Source organism: Accipiter gentilis, chromosome 34, assembly GCF_929443795.1.
Source record: "Accipiter gentilis chromosome 34, bAccGen1.1, whole genome shotgun sequence".
Taxonomy (NCBI): Eukaryota; Metazoa; Chordata; class Aves; order Accipitriformes; family Accipitridae; genus Astur; species Astur gentilis.
In genome coordinates this window covers 307,926-327,183 of record NC_064913.1, presented here as the reverse complement: position 1 = coordinate 327,183, position 19,258 = coordinate 307,926, and the positions used below count along the sequence as shown (strand labels likewise).

Genomic DNA, 19,258 nt, shown 5'->3' with positions numbered 1-19,258 from the left:
ATGCTGTGAGAGCCAATGGAGTACAGATATGTCAGATGGGTGTATTTCCTGCTCTTGACCAGGGACTTCAGTAAAATATTAAGCATGCTCTTGTTAGTCTTTATTTCTGAAATCTTCATAGTATTACTGTTCTTATTATTTTCATTTATTACTTATAAGAGAGAGTACATATTTCACAGAACCCTATGATCAGTCTCCAGTGTAGAAGTATCTGCAGGACTGAGACCATCTAAGGAACCTGAAGGTGCACAAGTTCATGGGTCCTGAGGGAACTGGCAGATTAAGTGGCTAAGCCACTATCCATCATATTTGAGAAGTCATAGCAATCTGTGGAAGTTCCCACTGACTGGAAAAGCGTTAAGACAACCCCCATTTTTAAAAAGGGGAAAAAAGGAAGACCTGGGGAACTACAGGCCAGTCAGTCTCACCTCTGTGCCTGGCAAGATCATGGAGTGGATCCTCCTGGAAACTATGCTAGAGCACATGGAAAATAAGGAGGTGACTGGTGACAGCCAACATGGCTTCGCTAAGGGCAAATCGTGCCTGACAAATTTGGTGGCCTTCTACAACAGGGTTACTGTGTTGGTGGATAAGGGAAGAGCAATGGACATCATCTACCTGGACTTGTGCAAAGCGTTTGACACTGTCCCGCATGACATCCTTGTCTCTAAACTGGAGAGACATGGATTTGACAGATGGACCACTCGGTGGATAAGGAACTGGCTGGATGGTTGCACTCAAAGAGTTGTGGTCAACAGCTCGATGTCCAAGCGTAACCAGTGATGAGTGGCATTCCTCAGGTGTCGGCACTGGGACCAGTGCTGTTTAACATCTTTGTTGGCGACATGGACGGTGGGATTGAGCGCACCCTCAGCAAGTTTGCCCATGACACCAAGCTGTGTGGTGCAGTCGACACGCTGGAGAGAAGGGATGCCATCCAGAGGGGCCTTGACAGGCTTGAGCTGTGGGCCTGTGCGAACCTCAGGAAGTTCAACAAGGCCAAGTGCAAGGTCCTGCACATGGGTCAGGGCAATCCCAAGCACAAATATAGGCTGGGCAATGAGTGGATTGAGAGCAGCCCTGAGGAGAAGGACTTGGGGGTATTAGGGGATGAAAAACTGAATATGAGCCAGCAATGTGCGCTCGCAGCCCAGAAAGCCAATCATACTCTGGGCTGCATCAAAAGAAGTGTGGCTAGCAGGCTGAGGGAGGTGATTCTGCCCCTCTACTCCACTCTTGTGACACCCCACCTGGAGTACTGTGTTCAGCTCCAGGGTCCCCAACATAAGAAAGACATGGACCTGCTTGAGCAGGTTCAGAGGAGGGCCACAAAGATGATCAGGGCATTGGAGCACCTCCCCGATGAGGACAGGCTGAAGAGAGTTGGGGTTGTTCAGCCTGGAGAAGGCAAGGCTCTGGGGAGACCTGGAGACCTTATAGCAGCCTTCCAGTATTTAAAGGGGGCCTACAGGAAAGTTGGGGAGGGACTCTTTATCAGGGAGTGTAGTGATAGGACGAGAACTAACGGCTTGAAACTGAAAAAGGGTAGATTTAGATTAGACATTAGGAAAAAATTCTTTACTGTGAGGGTGGTGAGGCACTGGAACAGGTTGCCCAGAGAGGTTGTGGATGCCCCATCCCTGGCAGTGTTCAAGGCCAGGTTGGATGGGGCTTTGAGCAACCTGGTCTAGCAGAAGGTGTCCCTGCCCATGGCAGGGGGGTTGGAACAAGATGATCTTTAAGGTGCCTTCGAAACCAAACCATTCTATGAATCTATGATATGGTTTGTCTCTAATCTGAATCAGTGAACAGTGAACAAATCCCATACGCTTTCATAGGGATGACACCCATTGAGACTGATTATAGTTCTCTCCGACATAATTTTATTCCAAATCCAGTCTTTCAAAAGTAACCTACAGAAAGTGACAGAAATTGGTTAAATGTTCTATTTGATGTTTACAGATCTCCAACAAATTCCATGCCATTTTTTTAGGGAGAATACAGTTTTGATGGAGGAGAGTGTTGGATGTCACCTTTCTCATTCTAAGTGCACCTTCTCTTTACTCCTGTGACCTCTCTTCTTCAAGGGGGACTGCTGTACAGGGCACATGCATTTTGCACCTCATCTCTTTCTATTGCCTGGTGGACATCCATTAAGCAGTTCTGAGTCTGCAACATACCTTAAGTTAGACTGCTTATGCACATCTGACAGAAATTATCACAGAATCGTAGAATGGTTTGGGTTGGAAGGGACCTTTAAAGACCATTATGGTTGAAGCTGCCCATTTGGACTAAACATAGCTGTAGACAGCTTATGTTCTTCACCAATTAAGCAAGACAATTTGCTAACACCTTCACCTCCTGCAGAGGTCTTGGTTTTCTCTCTGTCCAATGTTGTTCACCTCATTTTATAACTCCCTTCCCTTTTCACAGAAGAGAAAGTGGAGCTTCATCATCATTCAAAGTATAATCAGTTCTGCAGCTGGGAACTAACAGCAAATAAATCACCAGCACTCTGCAGCAAGCATGACGTTAAGAACTGTGCACACTGGGACTCAGTAGAAATACCAACCTTCTCCAACAAGTATTCATTCCTGACACACTGTCCTCAAAATGTGTGCTCAGAATCGACACTGGTGAACAACCACTGCCACGTTCAGGCCACATGCCCATGAAGCTCACTTACACCATGCCGAGGTGCCGTGTGTCTTCCTGCCACCCTTCCCCTCACATTACCAGCCTGGCTCAGATACCTTCACACAGCCTTTGGTGACCTCACTCTGCCCATGCTCCACATCAGCTAACAGCTGTTTGACGTGACACTATCATGCTGAGTGTCAGCTGGCAAACCCTGCGGAAAGGTAGGATAGGACTGTTAAGGATCTGGACTCCACTAATGCGAGTTCCAGGTTATGCACAGCAGGACTCCCTCAATCTCCTTTCTCTTCTTTCCCCTGTAGAAGATCAAAGTTAGGAATAAAAAGGCAAGAGCAGCTGCTTTCTTTTCTTCAAGAAGCTATGCTACAAAGAGAAAATTTTACATGTTGCACGTTCCTGGGCACAACATAGAGGAAAGAGACAAGTCTGTCAGGAAGATGGGACAATATGCCTCCTGTTAATGCACTGAAAATGTCCATATATTTTCCTCCTTCTGAGAGATAAACTGCAGCAATCTCCATTAATAAGTTAATTGAATAAAGAAGGACACACACTTCTCCATGGAAAACTTTATCTAGATAATTTTATACAGTCCATCTGGAGAGAAGGGAAGGAAAAGCAAGATTTCCAGTGCTAAAGAACTGAACCGTGCTGAAAGCAAACAGGTTAGTCTAATAACACACACCTAGTGACAAACAGATTTCTGAGATATAACATAAAAAACTGAAAAACTGTTCCAGATTCAATACCAAAAAATTTCTACTGCTTCAAGCAAGTCTGAAATATCTCCACATAGACTGTACTGCAGCATGCTCAAATTGGTTTTCCCATTATCTTTTCAACCTCTATAATAAGCTTCCATATCAGTAAGTTTAGTGGTTTGTGAACTACAGTTTTATGCATCAGACATATTATATGAATCAACTTATATACCACTACTGATTGAGAAACTATACATTTCAGCTCTATTACTGTTACAGGTTTTAATGCACACCAATAAATTTGATTCATGTTTTTACTTTTTTTCCTCCTATACACTCCCTAAATAATTCTTCTCCCCACCCCATTGCTATCCATCTAGGACTGTGATCAGGTATATGTGAAATCTGTTCCCAATTTTGAAAACATTAATCTGGTACCTTTGCCATTACTTAGTCACACACTTTACATTCTTTAACCTTTATTGGTTTTGAACTCTTTTTTGTATGATGCTTGCCTACCAGCATCCCACTGTGACTGACAGATATGCATTTATAATCTATTTTTATTTCAGAACTTTATAACAACAATGACTGCAAACACATTACGTAGATCTCAAACTAAGGCTGCCTAGAGTGCTTGCTTAGCACAAGAGGGATTTTCACATTGTATGTGTCATGAAAACACGTAACAGGCACATACAAGGACAAACATGCACAGAGACAATGCTTAAATTATCTCATAGAAGTAGTTATGTTATCAAAAGTGTATATTCATATTTAATATTGGGAAGGAAACACTTTTAGGAGAATCACAGCATATGCTACCAACTTTATGCCAAGGCACTACAAGGCACACCCTTACTTTGGCTTGAGTCGGTTTCTCTCATGACAGAGTTACAATGAAATCCTATTTTTACAAATAATTCATTAATACAGCATTACTATTTTGGGATTCCTAAGCAAAACCTGTTTCCTTTCTGCATGGGTAGACAAGCGTGCTTTTGAGAGAACAGGCTTTTTTCCCTGCCTTTTGGATATTTGCGATTCAGCTCTTAAGGTCACCAGCATATACAGCAGGTTCCCAGGCATTTCAGCACTAAGGATTTGCTCTGCGAGAACAGTCATGAAGAATTTATATGTGTGCTAAAACAGATTTTATGCTACATGTGCTGAAACTTCTCCTCAGATGCTACATATTAGGACACTTTTGCCTCCCTTATGCATCTTACAAGCCTGGCTGAAGGACTGCAGGAGAGACATTACCTTCTTGAACATTCTGGTGGAGTCTTCGCTTATCTGCATGAACCGCATGATTACGTTGTTCAGGTAGATATCACTCAATGTTGCATGGTCTTTGCTTTCTCTTCTCACTTGGTTCAGGAGTAAGTACCAGCAATTCACTGGTGACAAGAGGTTCTGGTCTTTCCTAAGGAGGAGATACACACATGTATTATGTAGAGAAATGCAAAAGTTAGTTTATTAACACAAACATCTCCCTGACATTTACAGTCATAACTTGTCATGTAAAAATGGCTGCTTCTGAAGAGTCAGTCAATCTGTTCTTGGAATAACTTGGGTTAGGCAAGCTTCAGATCACTTTTAAGACACATTCTACAAATCCCATGAGGCATCAATACAAAAATATAGAAAAGGCATAAGAATTCAGAACACTGCAAGCCACCTGAGAGTATAAAATAATCTTGCCCCAAAGCTTACAGTTGCTTACAGATGGAGTACATGTAAATACTCAAAATCAATAAAGGTCACTGCTGAAAGAGTAACAGTAATTAATTTTTGACGTTAGAAATAAACAAGCACTGCAAGTGCATCCCAAATCCTTCATGAGCAAAATTTCAGGTGTAGCTGTTTCAGTGCAATGGATTTGTGTAACTGCTGTAAAAGTAGAAGGAAATGTCACAAACACACATATTCTGTGATCAGCATTCATAAATTCACAGCACTCATAAATACACTGCTACTGCCAGTCACAGATGGCTCAATTAGAAGACAAACAGCAGGACTGGACTTTTTCCACAACAGTCCAGTTCTGAATTTCCTTGACAGACTTTTTGCATTGTAGACCCACTCCAAACTTTTAATATTGCAAAAAGTGAAATCACAGGTGACTTCTCATTCCTTTTACACAAAGCAAAATAAAAAGAAATGTAGTTCAGAAACGGTTTCACAGACAACAAAAAGCTATTCATAAAATTTGACTTATTCCAAATTTCATTGGAATTTTAATTTCAAGTTTGCCTTGCAACTAAGGAGAAACTGGCGTCTCATGGCTTGGACAAGTGTACTCTTTGCTGGGTGAAAAACTGGCTGGATGGCCGAGCCCAGAGGGCTGTGGTGAATGGGGCAAAATCCAGTTGGCAGTGGGTCACAAGTGGTGTTAACACCCCAGGGCTCAGTGTTTGGCCCCATTCTCTTTAATATCTTTATTGATGATTTGGATGAGGGGATTGAGTGCACCCTCAGCAAGTTTGCAGACCACACTAAGTTGGGAGGCAGGGTCGACCTGCTCGAGGGTAGGGAGGCTCTACAAAGAGGTCTGGACAGACTGGATCGATGGGCTGAGGCCAATCGTTTGAAGTTCAATAAGGCCAAGTGCTGGGTCCTGCACTTCGGTCACAGCAACCCCACGCAGCGCTACAGGCTTGGGGAAGAGTGGCTGGAAAGCTGCCCGGCAGAGAAAGACCTGGGGGTGCAGGTTGACAGCCGGCTGAATATGAGCCAGCAGTGTGCCCAGGTGGCCAAGAAGGCCAACGGCATCCTGGCCTGTACCAGAAATAGTGTGGCCAGCAGGAGGAGGGAGGTGATTGTTCCCCTGTACTCGGCACTGGTGAGGCCGCACCTCGAGTCCTGTGTTCAGTTTTGGGCCCCTCACTACAGGAAAGACCTTGAGGTGCTGGAGTGTGTCCAGAGAAGGGCAACCAAGCTGGTGAGGGCCTGGAGCACAAGTCTTATGAGGAGCAGCTGAGGGAACTGGGGCTGTTTAGTTTAGAAAAGAGGAGGCTGAGGGGAGACCTTATCGCTCTCTACAACTGCCTGAAGGGGGGTTGTACTGAGGTGGTACTGGTCTCTTCTATCAAGTAACTAGTGATAGGACAAGAGGAAATATCCTCAAGTTGCGCCAGGGGAAGGTTTAGATTGGGTATTAGGAAAAATGTCTTCACTGAAAGGGTTATCAAGCACTGGAACAGGCTGCCCAGGGAAGTGGTTGAGTCACCATCCCTGGAGATATTAAAAAAGCGAGTGGACAGGGTACTTCAGGACATGGTTTAGTGGGCATGGTTAATGGTTGGACTCGATGATCTTGAAGGTCTTTTCCAACCTAAATGATTCTATGATTCTAAGTGCTCTAGAAACTTGTTGCTCTCTTTTTTTTCTCTTGTAGAAGGATTCTCCTACAGTCAAAAGGATCAACCATGTGAAGATAAAACAGCCAGAGATGGTGATGAATTGACGGAGAAACTCCATCAACTCTTGATAAATCATTCTAATAATTAACTATTCTCACTGTTAGAAATATGTCCTTTAATTCCTCATCTAATCGTCTACCTTTAGCTTTCACCCTCAGAATCAAAGCAACAGTGAATGATTAACAGACAAAAGCCTTTTCTTAATCATCAGTGCTTTGCTTTGCTATGAATCAGAAGTGAGTTAAGGAAACTTCCCCATTTTGTTTGGGATGAACTTCTTAACTGTGTTACTCACAGCAAGCAGCTTCAGGGTTTTATCAGCCAGGCCAGCCAACACAAGCACCCGCGAAGGGCCATGCTGATATTGCTTGGTCCTCACTGCTTCTGCATGTCCCAAAGCCAATCCCACAGGCCTTCCTGCCTGTTCTGGGGGGAATGGTGGGAACAGCACAGGGGACCACCAGTTAAAGTGACTTTTGCTGCAACCTCTTCTCAAAGCAGAGAGCTGCAGAACAAAGCCAAAGGCAGGACTCCAGTCATAACCCCCATGCACATCTGCCAGTCTGGATTTAACATGTTTAAGAATGAGGAAAGATGTTTGTATGCACAAGGCAAAAAGATTTTGCCACAAGCTCAATAAAATCCAGGGCGTTCTCTGAAGTGGTGACATATGCACACATTGGTTATTTCAGAGAATCATTGAGTCACTTAAGTGAATTTTAAGCAATATTTATTACTGCTCTTTGAACTGTGCAAGCTATATTTGGATTAACTTTTCCTTTGCCAGATGTGTTTGGAAAAGACTTGTCCTGAAACGAAAGTTCTATCTACACGTGTATTTCTAGCACAGCACTGACTGGACACTGGAAAAAGGTACTTATTTTCCAGTTTTACAAACACAAAATATTGTTTTATACCCCTAAGCATAACAGGCAAATGCATTCATTAATCAGCTCAAGTCAGGAAAATAACCACGAGACTATGCCAGCAAGTAATGCATTTGAAACATTTTAGAAAATAATGCTCTACACACGTTTTGCCAGATACTACCTGATGACTTTTGTTTTGCACACAAGTTACTATGCCATAAAAGGGATATGTTAAATTATAAGCAAGGCATAATGTTCACATCTTCATTTTGAGGAATTAGAGGGGTCAAGAGACAGCACAAGTTCACATGCAACAACAACAAATCAAAATAGTTTTCTTTCTTAATGTCTTTTTTGCCAAAATTCTTGTCTTTTTTGTGGTGTGTGTAATGGTGATTGACCTTTATTTAGACACTTTCAAATCCTATCAACTCCACTGTAACAGATCCGCACACAGCTTTCAAGCCTTTTTGGGGCTCTGCATCTCATCTAGATACTGGCTGTATTTTGGGTAGTTTAAATTCTGTATGGTAGGTTACGGATAATATTTGCACAGCTTACCTTTTAAGAAACTGAAACCACTTGTCAGAAGCTTACATGAATTATTGCAGAGGGTCCAATCAACAAAACAGTATTTAGGCACCTGTCTACCTTCAACTGCAATGAGAACTGCTACGCTGCTAAATAGGGGTGGGAATTTCAAATACACCTTTGAACCTGGGCTCAACCTAGCAGTACTCAAAACCAGCAGAAGCAAAGAGTGGCAAAGCACTCCAGCAGTGGCTAACATGCAAGCAAGGGGGAAGGAAATCTCTCTTACTTGTACTGCTGATGATCCTTTGTACTTCTCGTTTTTGCCATGAATCTCTCTGCCAATTTTTCCAGGTTTCGGGAATACTCCATCTCAATTTCCGACTTCTTGCGGAAGAAATCCTGCAGATCCTGAAGAAGCTGCACTCTCATTTCAGTCTGCTGCTCCAGGCATTTCTGCTGCTCGATGAGTTGAGCTCGGATCTCTAATGAAAGAAGCACATACCCACTCAGGTCAGTGGAAAGCAAATGAGAATTGAGCAGTATCAACCAAAATTACAAACACTCCAACATACTTCAGCCTCACAGCTACACCAGCTGGATCTGGATGTCAGGTCCTGCGGTGGGACGCAGCAGTGGCAGCTCTCACTTCTGCCACCACATGCTTATGCCCTAGCATCCTCTCACCCACCGTCTGTCTCACAAATGGCTATTACAAGGGCTCAGGACTCTGCTGGGCTCACATGTGCAGAACACCTGCCTCCTCCTTCCTCTCCCATCCTCTGCCTGGCCTCTGGCATTAGCCCAACGTCTGGTTTGGAGTGATCTCCTTGCAGCAGGTGGTGTGCAACCATTTGAGCAGCAGCCCCTTCTGCTGCCCTGAAAAATGGCAGGATAAACAAGCACCCTTTGGGCTTGGGCTGGGATCAGCCTGCTGACTGCCAGGTGGACCATGCTGGTTGGTATCATCATGCACACCATGGAAACACCTGGTGATAAACTCTGGATGCATTATCCACCATAACTGTGCACAGCTGAGCTTTCGTATCTGCCCCACCTCTGCCAGGGAGAGAACTTTCTACTATACATGCATTCACCAATATTTACAGCAAATATAGAGGAAGAAGTGTACATATATTTAGAGATAGCTATCTGAAAAATTGCACAAGGTTCCAGAGACTGTAGTATATTTATTAACATAAAACAAAATCAGGCAATTTAGAAGAGAATATATGCTCACAGTTATCATCTAGAGTAACAGGGAAAAGCGTCCAGATTTCTTAGCATTGTTTGTCATATGCACAATTGCTATGTGGTAGGGTTTTTCTTTTCAGGTTGGGTTTCTTTTTTTCTTTTTAACACTTTTATTTCTTAGTGCTAAGCAGTTAATCACATTGTGGGAACACTTGGTCTGAAAACATCCCTCTGGTTCTTTTGAGAGACTGGTTTATTAGAGTTTTGTCAGCTGCCCAGGTACGGTGTAATCCAACATTGTGGACACAGGAGCAAAGCTTTTGTGACCATAATATACGTGTATATATTTTTTGAACAGTTTAATGCTGTAACAAGGACTTATCAATAGCAAAACAACATGCCAGAAGTGATGTCCATGTAAATGCAAAATTGCTGTGAACTTCTACTTGATTACTAATGATGTAACCACGCTGTGGGCAAGAACATGTTGGAAATCTTAGATGCTCACTGGTTTGAAACACAAAAGCATTCTAAAAACCACTGCTAAGATCACAGGGAACTGCAAATCAGTAAGTAATAATAACATTGCAAAAAATTATCTGATGCAACTGGGAACTAATGCATCCTTACTGATCTTAAAGCAGGTATGAAGGCAGAGATACACTCTGCTGCAATTCAAATGTGTATACTGAAATAAGCTAGTATGAGCACAGAAAACTGTTAAGCCAATATATTTACTGGAGGAGGGAGACACTGCAGTATTTTCTTCCAGATCTCCTTTGAGCTACCAGCTGCTGCGTTAATCATTAATGAGACCATAGTCTCATTTATAGTGTGGGACGTGAACCAAAAAATTCATGATTTGGTTTTCATTTCATTTCAAATCAGTTTGTTGGAAAAGGACCGTGCCTCCAGCAAGGATGAGCCACTGTAATACAACACTGTATCAATGACATTTCATGTACATAGAGGAGATCACATTGGAGCTGGAAGGTTATTAACAGAAACAAAAACCCAAGACTGCTTTTTTGGGTGTCCACTAATTTTAATACTGCAATCATGGAAAATTTCTGTGTATAGGAAATCAGCTGTACAGATTCACTGACCAGAGGCAGCAATTTTGCCCACAAACTGGAGTTTTGACTAAATCCAAATCCATGCACGTGGTCCCTGTACTTTGGCCATCTCTCTCTCCTGCTACAGATTTTCTACCAGTTACTTTAAAAGCAGAGCTCTGTACAGAGCAACTATGTTCTGATTATTTTGTAGGTCAGTGGATCTTGCTGCTATAAATCTTCCTTTTTAGGCAGGCTTTTACCATAGCAACAGGAAAAAGAAAGATTTTAGAAACAGGAATATATGAATAGAGATACAAGAAACAACAAACAAGGGATGACAGATAAAATATAAGAAATTGCATTAGCTTTCTGATGCTGTCTGATTTCCAGTGGACAGTCATGGCTTCCTTCAAACTTGTATACTAGAAAACAAAATAGGAGCATGATGTCTGAAAGGTGATAGTGGCTGGAGGTGTCCAAGCTCCGAGTAAGGTGGTAAGTTAGGGGTTCAGGGGGACTGCAGCTTTATGAAGGAAGTTCCACAATTTCTGGCTATTTGAATCTCGGCAAGGAGAAAGAACATGCTGGCTCCAAAAGGCTGAAGCTCTGGCCTCCCACTGGAGGCTAAAAAGGGGAGATGCACATCCCACTCATGCCAGCTGAACAGAGTCTGTCCCGAAGAGACTTCAGCATAGCAGCTCTCCTTCCAGTCTTTCACATCCTTCTGCTCCTGCACTTTTTAATTCTTTTCTTACTAATAATATGTGTAATGCCATCCTGGCAGGCTGAGGAGATGGCAATGAATAAGAAATCAGATCAGCAAATGTTGTGATTTTAACTTTCTGATGAGAGAAAGCTGTAGATTTAAAAAAACCCAAACAACCAAACCCTAATATAAAAACCCCAATAAACATTGGCATAACGGCCAGCCAGCCTGAGCAGCTGTGCATCACAAAAATCACAACTGTCCAAGTACTATTAACTAACATAGACTACACATTACCTACTGCTACAGAAAAATGCACCAAGGCAACGCTATCTTCTTTAACCAATCCACATGTGTGATTTCCCTAGGGCTACAAAGAGCAGCATGGAAAATTGTTGCACTATATTCAAAGAAATAAATATCCAAAACACCGAGAAGGTGCCAAGTTAAAAACTAGTAGAGCCCAAACTCCACAGATATGGAGACAGGTGCAGCAGGCAACAGAAGGGTGCCTGTCTTTACTCTATTTTGTTGGCACATTTAAATTCAAAGTCAAACCGGTACCAGCTGTAATGGACAATGACATTGTCCAATTCTGCTCTGCAGGGTGGCTGATGTCAAATGACTGCCAGGCTATTTTGTGCCAGGAAGAGGCACGTTTAAACCCTGGATGAATTAACACCTTCTCCTTCTCTGTACAGCAGCTTTGAGTCATACTCACTAGTTTTCTAGGCAAGGGCTGGTTCGAAAGGAATCTCATCCATTTACACTGCAGCTTAAACAGACTGAATTCACATCCAGTGGACACCACCCCCACCCCCACCCCCCCCCCCCCCCGCCTTTGTCCAACACTTGCATACGCAACCAAAGCAAGGAAGCAGCTAATGTGACTGTAGTTAAATCAATAACCTCCGAGTAAAGTTTTATTTCTAAAGATTTTAATGTCAAAAATTATTTCAGTTATACCCTCATTGACACCATCCTCTAGAATTACTGCATTAAGTATAAAATTAGGTTTTGTTTGTGGCAGCATTCAAGATATAACTCTAAACTTTCAACAAATCTTTGTTTTCTTCTGACAGGAGGTTATATCAGTGCACTATGAAAAATAAAAGGAGCAAGATTATAGCTGTTTTGAGAGTTAAGTACAGAGTGGATGAAGCTGAACTACTGACATCACCCAAATCATAATCAGAAATAAACTCGTCAAGGTTACCTCTTTGCATACAGTACAGTATTACAAATAATGACTTGCATAGTACTGCAGTAATACACCGCATTACCCTGGCGAAGATATGTGTAACCAGTTATAGGCCAGTGCCCCACCTGAAGGCACCCATAGTGAGATATACTGCAATGTGGCACACAATGACGATGCTGGCCACACACCAGCAAGGAACAAACCTCGTCACCTTCACTTCCACATACACCAAAGCACCAGGCGGCATCAAACATCCCCAAAAGCCACAGGAAACCCCCTCCTGAGCTCAGAAGCCAGACACCTCATAAATACACAGTATTAACCAAATTAACCTGCTGCCAGACCAATACTTTGCATGCAGACTGCCACCGTGCCACAGCACTCCCCACTGCAACGCACGTAACCCTGCCCTGCAATGCTGCAGTGCTTCCGCGGCACCGCACTAGGCTGTGCCTGGTCTCATCAGCACTTAGAGACCGTCCAGACCACCATGAACCCCCACTACCAACTCTCGACCGAAGCAACTCTAATGAATGCTTCTTGGTGCTGTTACATGCCTGCTGCATGCTGCTTCCCGCCCAAGCCACCCCAAGAGCTGTTGCAGCCTGCCACCCTTAACTTCTGTTTAAGTGGAATTAACTTACATGCTCGCAGAGCAGCCCTGCCATGGTTTTTGGTGTTTGCTGAAAGCTCTGGAAGGTGCCACAGAGCCAGACCCCTCTCCCTGGTCACCCCCTTGGCTGCACTGCAAGCCTCCCACCTGCTGCCTCACCCTGCCCGGCAAGGAGCTCTATTTAAGTCACGGTTACAATACACAAACTACGCAGACACATTAATCCAGTAGTATTACTGGGTAATAATACAAACAGCCTCAGGGGCCCATCCTGTGAAAGATTACAAAAGCAAGTAGCTCATCAGAACTATTTGAGAGTACAAATAGGCTCTCACAAGGCATAGTTATGTTTGTAGGTTTTATCTGCTCAGGTAACTTCAAAGCCGTATCACCTCCCATCTTTCCTTAAATAGCTCCTTCACAAAAAAATAAATAAAATTTTAGATTAGTTTTAAAACACTCAGAAATGTCTCCCAAATGGACCAAGGACAACACATATTATCTTAGACTTTGTATTTCCAAACCATTACAACTTACCCATATTTTTACCCCAGTGAGCTATCGACACACATATCCCTCATTCTCACATTTATGATATCCAGATTGTATTTCATAGGAAAAGATTCAGACCTTAAATTCAGCCTAGATATCATCTGGTGACCAACGTACATTTGTAATTAAGCACATACTGGAGCATTAATCATCTTGCAGTACCTCCTTGAAGACACTTGAGTCTTACGCAACTCTCCTGCGCCTCAGTTACTCAGCGTAAGAATGGCTCATGTCTGAGCCTGCTGCTAGAAGCTGGGGTGCTGCATTGGGGGACTGATCTTTCCAGTTTCATCCCAAGCTTCTGCCTTTGTAAGGACCTGCTTTTGGCTTCTCTGTCGAGATGGGTAGGGTAGAGCTTTGGTCCAGCTGAATGCAGCTGGCCAACATCTGCAGTTTAGGTTTTGTTTCAGGAAAGCGTCTAGCTCCAGCCCACTAAGGATGCTGCCAGCAGAGAAACTACAACAGCCATCACTGAGAAGGGCCTGGAGATGCTCCTGTGCACAGTTAATAGTCCTTAATGCCATGTCACCCCTAGGATCAGTGCTCCCACACCTTCCAGGGATGTTATTCTGCCTCTCAACAGACAAGAAGATAAAGATGATGAGAGGTATCAGCCCTGTGGTGGGTGCTCTGGCCCAGCTGCTGATACTCCTCTCTGAGATACACAGCCTAAAGGTACTAGTGCTGGACAAGCTTTTATTTCCCAGAACCATGGCTAGAAAGCTATTTATGTGTTTCTATGACAAATAGTGAGGGAAGCTCTGTGGTCGGCAGGGAATCTGGCTCACGTTCTCCTCCAGGTCCTCGCTGCCATTTTCCTGGACCACAAGCAGGAAATTCCACTTCGAAAGCCAGGAAATTCCACCAGCCTGACAGCTGATGAGAGATGCTGGGATGAAGATCTTGCAGGCTGCTGCAGAAATGCCTTTAAATAGATCATGAGCCTGTCCCACAACATTAACTTTCTATGACAGACTAGTGGAAATCACTTCCCTGCGTTCAACACTCAAGTAAGAAGCATGGCTGCATAGACAGTGATGCCCTTGAGCTTCTGAAGGCAGGACTTTTGTGGACTTTGTTCTTCCCCCTAGGTGATTTCACTTAGGACATTAAGCATACAGATTTATGCATGTTCCCACTTAAAGTGAAACCTCTGCAATGCACATCCCAGCTCTAAATTTACTGTTTGGCTTCATGCCATTTCCCAGAGAATTCATTTCAGGCTTTTTGTTTGTTTGGGGATTTTGGGGGATGTGGTTGAGGTTGTCATCGAAAGAACATGTCTCCGGGCTGTAGTAGCCTGTGGAAATGGATGGGGAGTGAGAATCAAGCCTGGGATCTGAAGGGCTGTATGAAAGGTCAGGAATCCAAAGCCCCTGTTGACATCTGTCAACCCCTTTAAAAACTGTAAACCTTGTTCATTCAAGCACTTTGGCAAGCTTAAAGATAAAAACAGTCCTCCTGTAGCCATTAGCAGGGAAGCTGGTGTAGCAGCCATTTGCAGGATGAAGATAATTGTTTACAGGTCACTTCAGTCATCATGCTGAAACAAAGAGAGCAAACAAAGAACAAATTCTCTCCTTGCAGCTGCAAACTTCATTCTACACATTCAAGCAAACACACTCCTACCTACTGCAGCCACAGGCTAAGCAACAACATGCCCCCAGCGAGAACTGTGTAACTAGGGGATCCCAGTGGATGGGATCCAAAAGGGGTGGCTGCATTAGGGCACCTTCCACCTTCCAGTTCCCCTTGAAATGGGAAGACATGGCTGGAAGAGCCAAGAAAACCTCTATATGTAGCTGAAGAAGCCTTTCTTCTTGTTGTTCTTGGACTAACGCCCTCCTGCTATTCGCAGCCACAGCTGCTGGTCACTTGGCTGCCTACAGTCCAAGCCTGAATGGAGGGCAGCACGCCAGCTCACGACTTGGCAGGACACTTCTTGCCACGGTGCTACTGCCAAGCGACCGTGGATTTAAGCAGGCAGTCTGCCTGCACCATGTTTTGAGTGCCACTGCTTTTGCAGCAACTGTTCCTTTGCACCCGTAAGTGCTGGCACCATGTCCTACCAAATCTTGAGCACAGCATACTTTGTCCTTCTGGTCACACGAGCTGGGACTCTGAGGACAAAAACTTCTATCCCTCAGAGGAGAGGGAACTTTGTTTTGCTCAACAGTAAAATCCCAGCCCATCCCAAAACACTGCTGACCATAAGAGAAAGGAGCAAAGTGCAAGATGCCTCCTCTGCCTCGACAGTTTGATGCAAAGTTTCACCAGCATGACCCAGTCCTCACCTCTTGCTGTGGGTGCAGATGCTCTCCTGCAAACCAACTGCCCCACCTCCAGATAAGCAAATCAGCTCCGCAAACCACCAGCACACAAAAGAAGAGCAAAGAATCCACATCAAATAAGCCCCAAAACACATTTAAGAAGAATAAAACAAAGCAGAAATTACCCCAACTGTGGCATTCATGGCAAAGGTCTGTAGCCTGAGAGAGGAAAAAAAAGAAGAGAGACAGACAGACAGACAAGGAGCCTGTGTGCATTTTTGTCTGCCAAGCAGATAGTCAATCATGCAGTAGGTGTCTAAAAACCCATTTAGGCCATCTAAACTGTCAAGATCTATGTGACAACTTATTCGGAAGCTTCTGAAGGGCTTCAACCATCCGGGGTTTTTTTTATGCTTGTTAAAGATACCATGAGACTTTCCTTGCAGACTTAAATTTTGGCCACATGAGAAAATTAAAAGGAAACTCAGCATGCCCAAATCTTTCTCCTCTTCCCACCAGTGAAGTACCTGCCAGCAGAACAGAAAAATGACTTATGGCTCTCCTCTGAATAATTCTTTGCAGCAGCGTCTGGAATGCCAGATTGACATGAGCACTCCACAAAAAAAAAAACCACCCACAAACCATTGTATTGGGTTTGCGTGGCAAGGTTTTGGTAGCAGGGGGGTTACAGGGTTGGATTCTGTGAGAAGCTGCTAGAAGCTTCCCCTATGTCTGAGAGAGCCAATACCAGCCAGCGCCAAGATGGACCTGCCGCTGGCCAAGGCCGAGCCCATCAGCAACGGTGGTAGTGCCTCTGGGAGAACGTATTCAAGAAGGAAAAAAAGTTGCTGGGGCACAGAAACTGCAGCTGGATGAGAACACATGAGAAAAACAACCCTGCAGGCCCCCAGGTCAGTAAAGAAGGAGGGAAGAAAATGCTCCAGGCACCGGAGCAGAGATTCCCCTGCAGCCCATGGTGGGGAAGACCCTGCTGAGGCAGGCTGTCCCGCTGCAGCCCACGGAGGTCCACGGTGGAGCAGATCTCCACCTGCAGGCCGGGAAGGACCCCACACCAGAGCAGGGGGATGCCCGAAGGAGGCTGTGACCCCGTGGGAAGCCCGCAGTGGAGCAGGCTCCTGGCAGGACCTGCAGATCTGTGGAGACAGGAGCCCATGCTGGAGCAGGTTTTCTGGCAGGACTTGTGACCCCGTGGGGGACCCACGCTGGAGCAGCGTGCTACTGAAGGACTGCACCTCATAGAAGGGACCCACGCTGGAGCAGTTTGTGAAGAACTGCAGTCTGTGGGAAGGACCCACGTTGGAGAAGTTCGTGGAGGACTGTCTCCCGTAGGAGGGACCCCACGCTGGAGCAGGGGAAGAGTGTGATGAGTCCCGCCCCTCAAGAGGATGAAGCAGCAGAGACAAGGTGTGATGAACTGACCGTAAACCCCATTCCTCGTCCCCCTGCGCCGCTGAGGAGGAGGAGGAGAATCCGGGAGTGAAGCTGTGCCTGGGAAGAGGGGAGGGGTGGAGGGAAGGTGTTTTGTTTTTTTGTTTCCCACATGCAACCATATTTGGTCACTGCTATATCAGTTTTCGCAATTTCCCCTGTAAGCAGCAGCAAAAAGGAGGAAATTTTAAGGCAGACAGAAGACTCAGTAGTCCTTTCCTTTCCCATTTTACTTTGCACTTTGGAGTTGGTGTTCTGAGCATGCAGGAGCTGCTGAAGCACTGGGGAACCTTGAGTCCTGCCTGACACTGCTTAATTATCTCAACGTGGCAGATTTAGGTCCACTTTTCTCACCCCTCTCCAGCACTCAGAAATTATTGTAGTGTTTTTATTAACTCATGACTCCCCTAATTAAATTTAGATGGCAAAAAAAATCTAAAGCTGATTTCAGAATTCCGTAAGTGCTATGATTTTTCAGAATAATACCCAAGTGCCAGTTAGAAAATAAGATCTGTAGTGAAAGCAAGTTCCCAGTTACCCTGGAAATCATTCAAGGCAACTCCACTTTTCAGCACCCTAATTTTAGATGCCCTTTCTGCTCCCTGTTTCCCCAAACTCCAAAAGTTTATCTTCTTGAAGGATGTAATGTGACAATTCAAAAACCATTCCACATCATTCTGCCCTAGCCAAGATTAAGCAGAAACAAGAGTCAACTACTAGGTGCTGCAACAGTACAAGTAGCGTATGTATGTTCTCACTGTTGAGTCAGTGCGCTAAACACAAAATATTTGGCAGCTGTAGCATCTCCTTTCGAAAGGTTCTTCTAAAGTTTTTTCAAAGTGCAGAACACAGTATAAAGGCGAGCATGCAGCAGAAAAATTAATCAGTTTGTCACGATCTGAATAGTAACAAAAACCTAATGATCTTAATCAGCTTCCTTACTTGTAAGCTGGGTGAAGCCAGGTTAAGTCCTGTGCCGGCTGCCGCAAGGCTGAGGATGGAGGTGACTCTGGGCAGCACAGCAGTGTCTGCTCTGCGACAGACACTGCATCACCCGTCCGCCAACGCCTCCTGAAATGACCCCAGCCTTGTTGCTGGCACACATCCTTTACCTCCAGAGAAGCAGAAACCTTCCTACCACACAGATGTGAGCACCATTTCATTTTGTTAAGCTCACAATAAAACCCTTCCTTCTTAATATCTCAGGTGGACATGGACACCTGACAAGTGAAAATGTCTGAAAGCTTTTTCTAGAAATTAAACCTTGAGAGATGTGTCTTTTCTTGACAAAAAATAAATTATTCTGAACATCTGGCAGGTGACATAGCTGTTGAGATGAGAGTTATGCTGGTAGCAGTGCAGGGCAGGAACTCCTGAGCAGCAGGACGAGCGGGAAAGCCATGAAATCTGCACATCAATCAGATATGGCCTCTCCTGTACGTTGATGACTATCACTGCGATAAGACTCAGGAATTAATAACTAGACAGAATGCCCTCCCTACATCCTGTGAAAATGATTCTCCATGCATGGCACATCTTTAAGAGGTCAGTAAAACATTTTTAGTACGACACACACCCTGCTGCATGCCATAAATAAAAGCACACATTTGACCCAGCCATGACTTTCAGTGACAGCTTTTTAAGTCCGAAGGTGAAATCACAGTCCAGTTAAGGACAAAAAGGAAACCACAGTTTGTGCTCTGTGTGGCAGGATTTTACCCACATTCCTTTTCAGCCCAACCTGCCCAACATGCAGCAAAATACTTTCACTATTTATCACTTTCACTCATTTATCTTTGACACATTTAACTCCTGAAAACCACAAATTTAACCTATTGAGCACTTTTGTGTTTTTCTTCTAAAACTTTGTATTTTTTGCTGTGACAGATCCATGATGCTCCTCTTCACTGAGACAAACAGCTATGCCACTGTGATGCCTTCAACACCAGTTTTAAAACTTTATGTCCACATCCCTTACTAATTACTCACCTGAGCACATCCTTGTAGCCGCATAAGGTCCTGCCTACTCTA

The 19,258-nt window shown here is 44.3% G+C and overlaps 1 protein-coding gene across 2 annotated transcripts in view; it reads right to left on the bottom strand.

Annotated features, from left to right (window-relative positions):
- Positions 1–19,258, bottom strand: part of SRGAP1 (SLIT-ROBO Rho GTPase activating protein 1) — a 152,844-nt gene that overhangs the window by 67,990 nt on the left and 65,596 nt on the right. For both annotated transcript variants that reach the window (XM_049792271.1, XM_049792272.1), the window contains exons 2-3: positions 8,474–8,669; positions 4,623–4,785 (exon numbers count right to left, since the gene is read on the bottom strand). In XM_049792271.1, the coding sequence (XP_049648228.1) occupies positions 4,623–4,785; positions 8,474–8,669 (359 nt within the window). The remainder of the gene's footprint in view (positions 1–4,622; positions 4,786–8,473; positions 8,670–19,258) is intronic.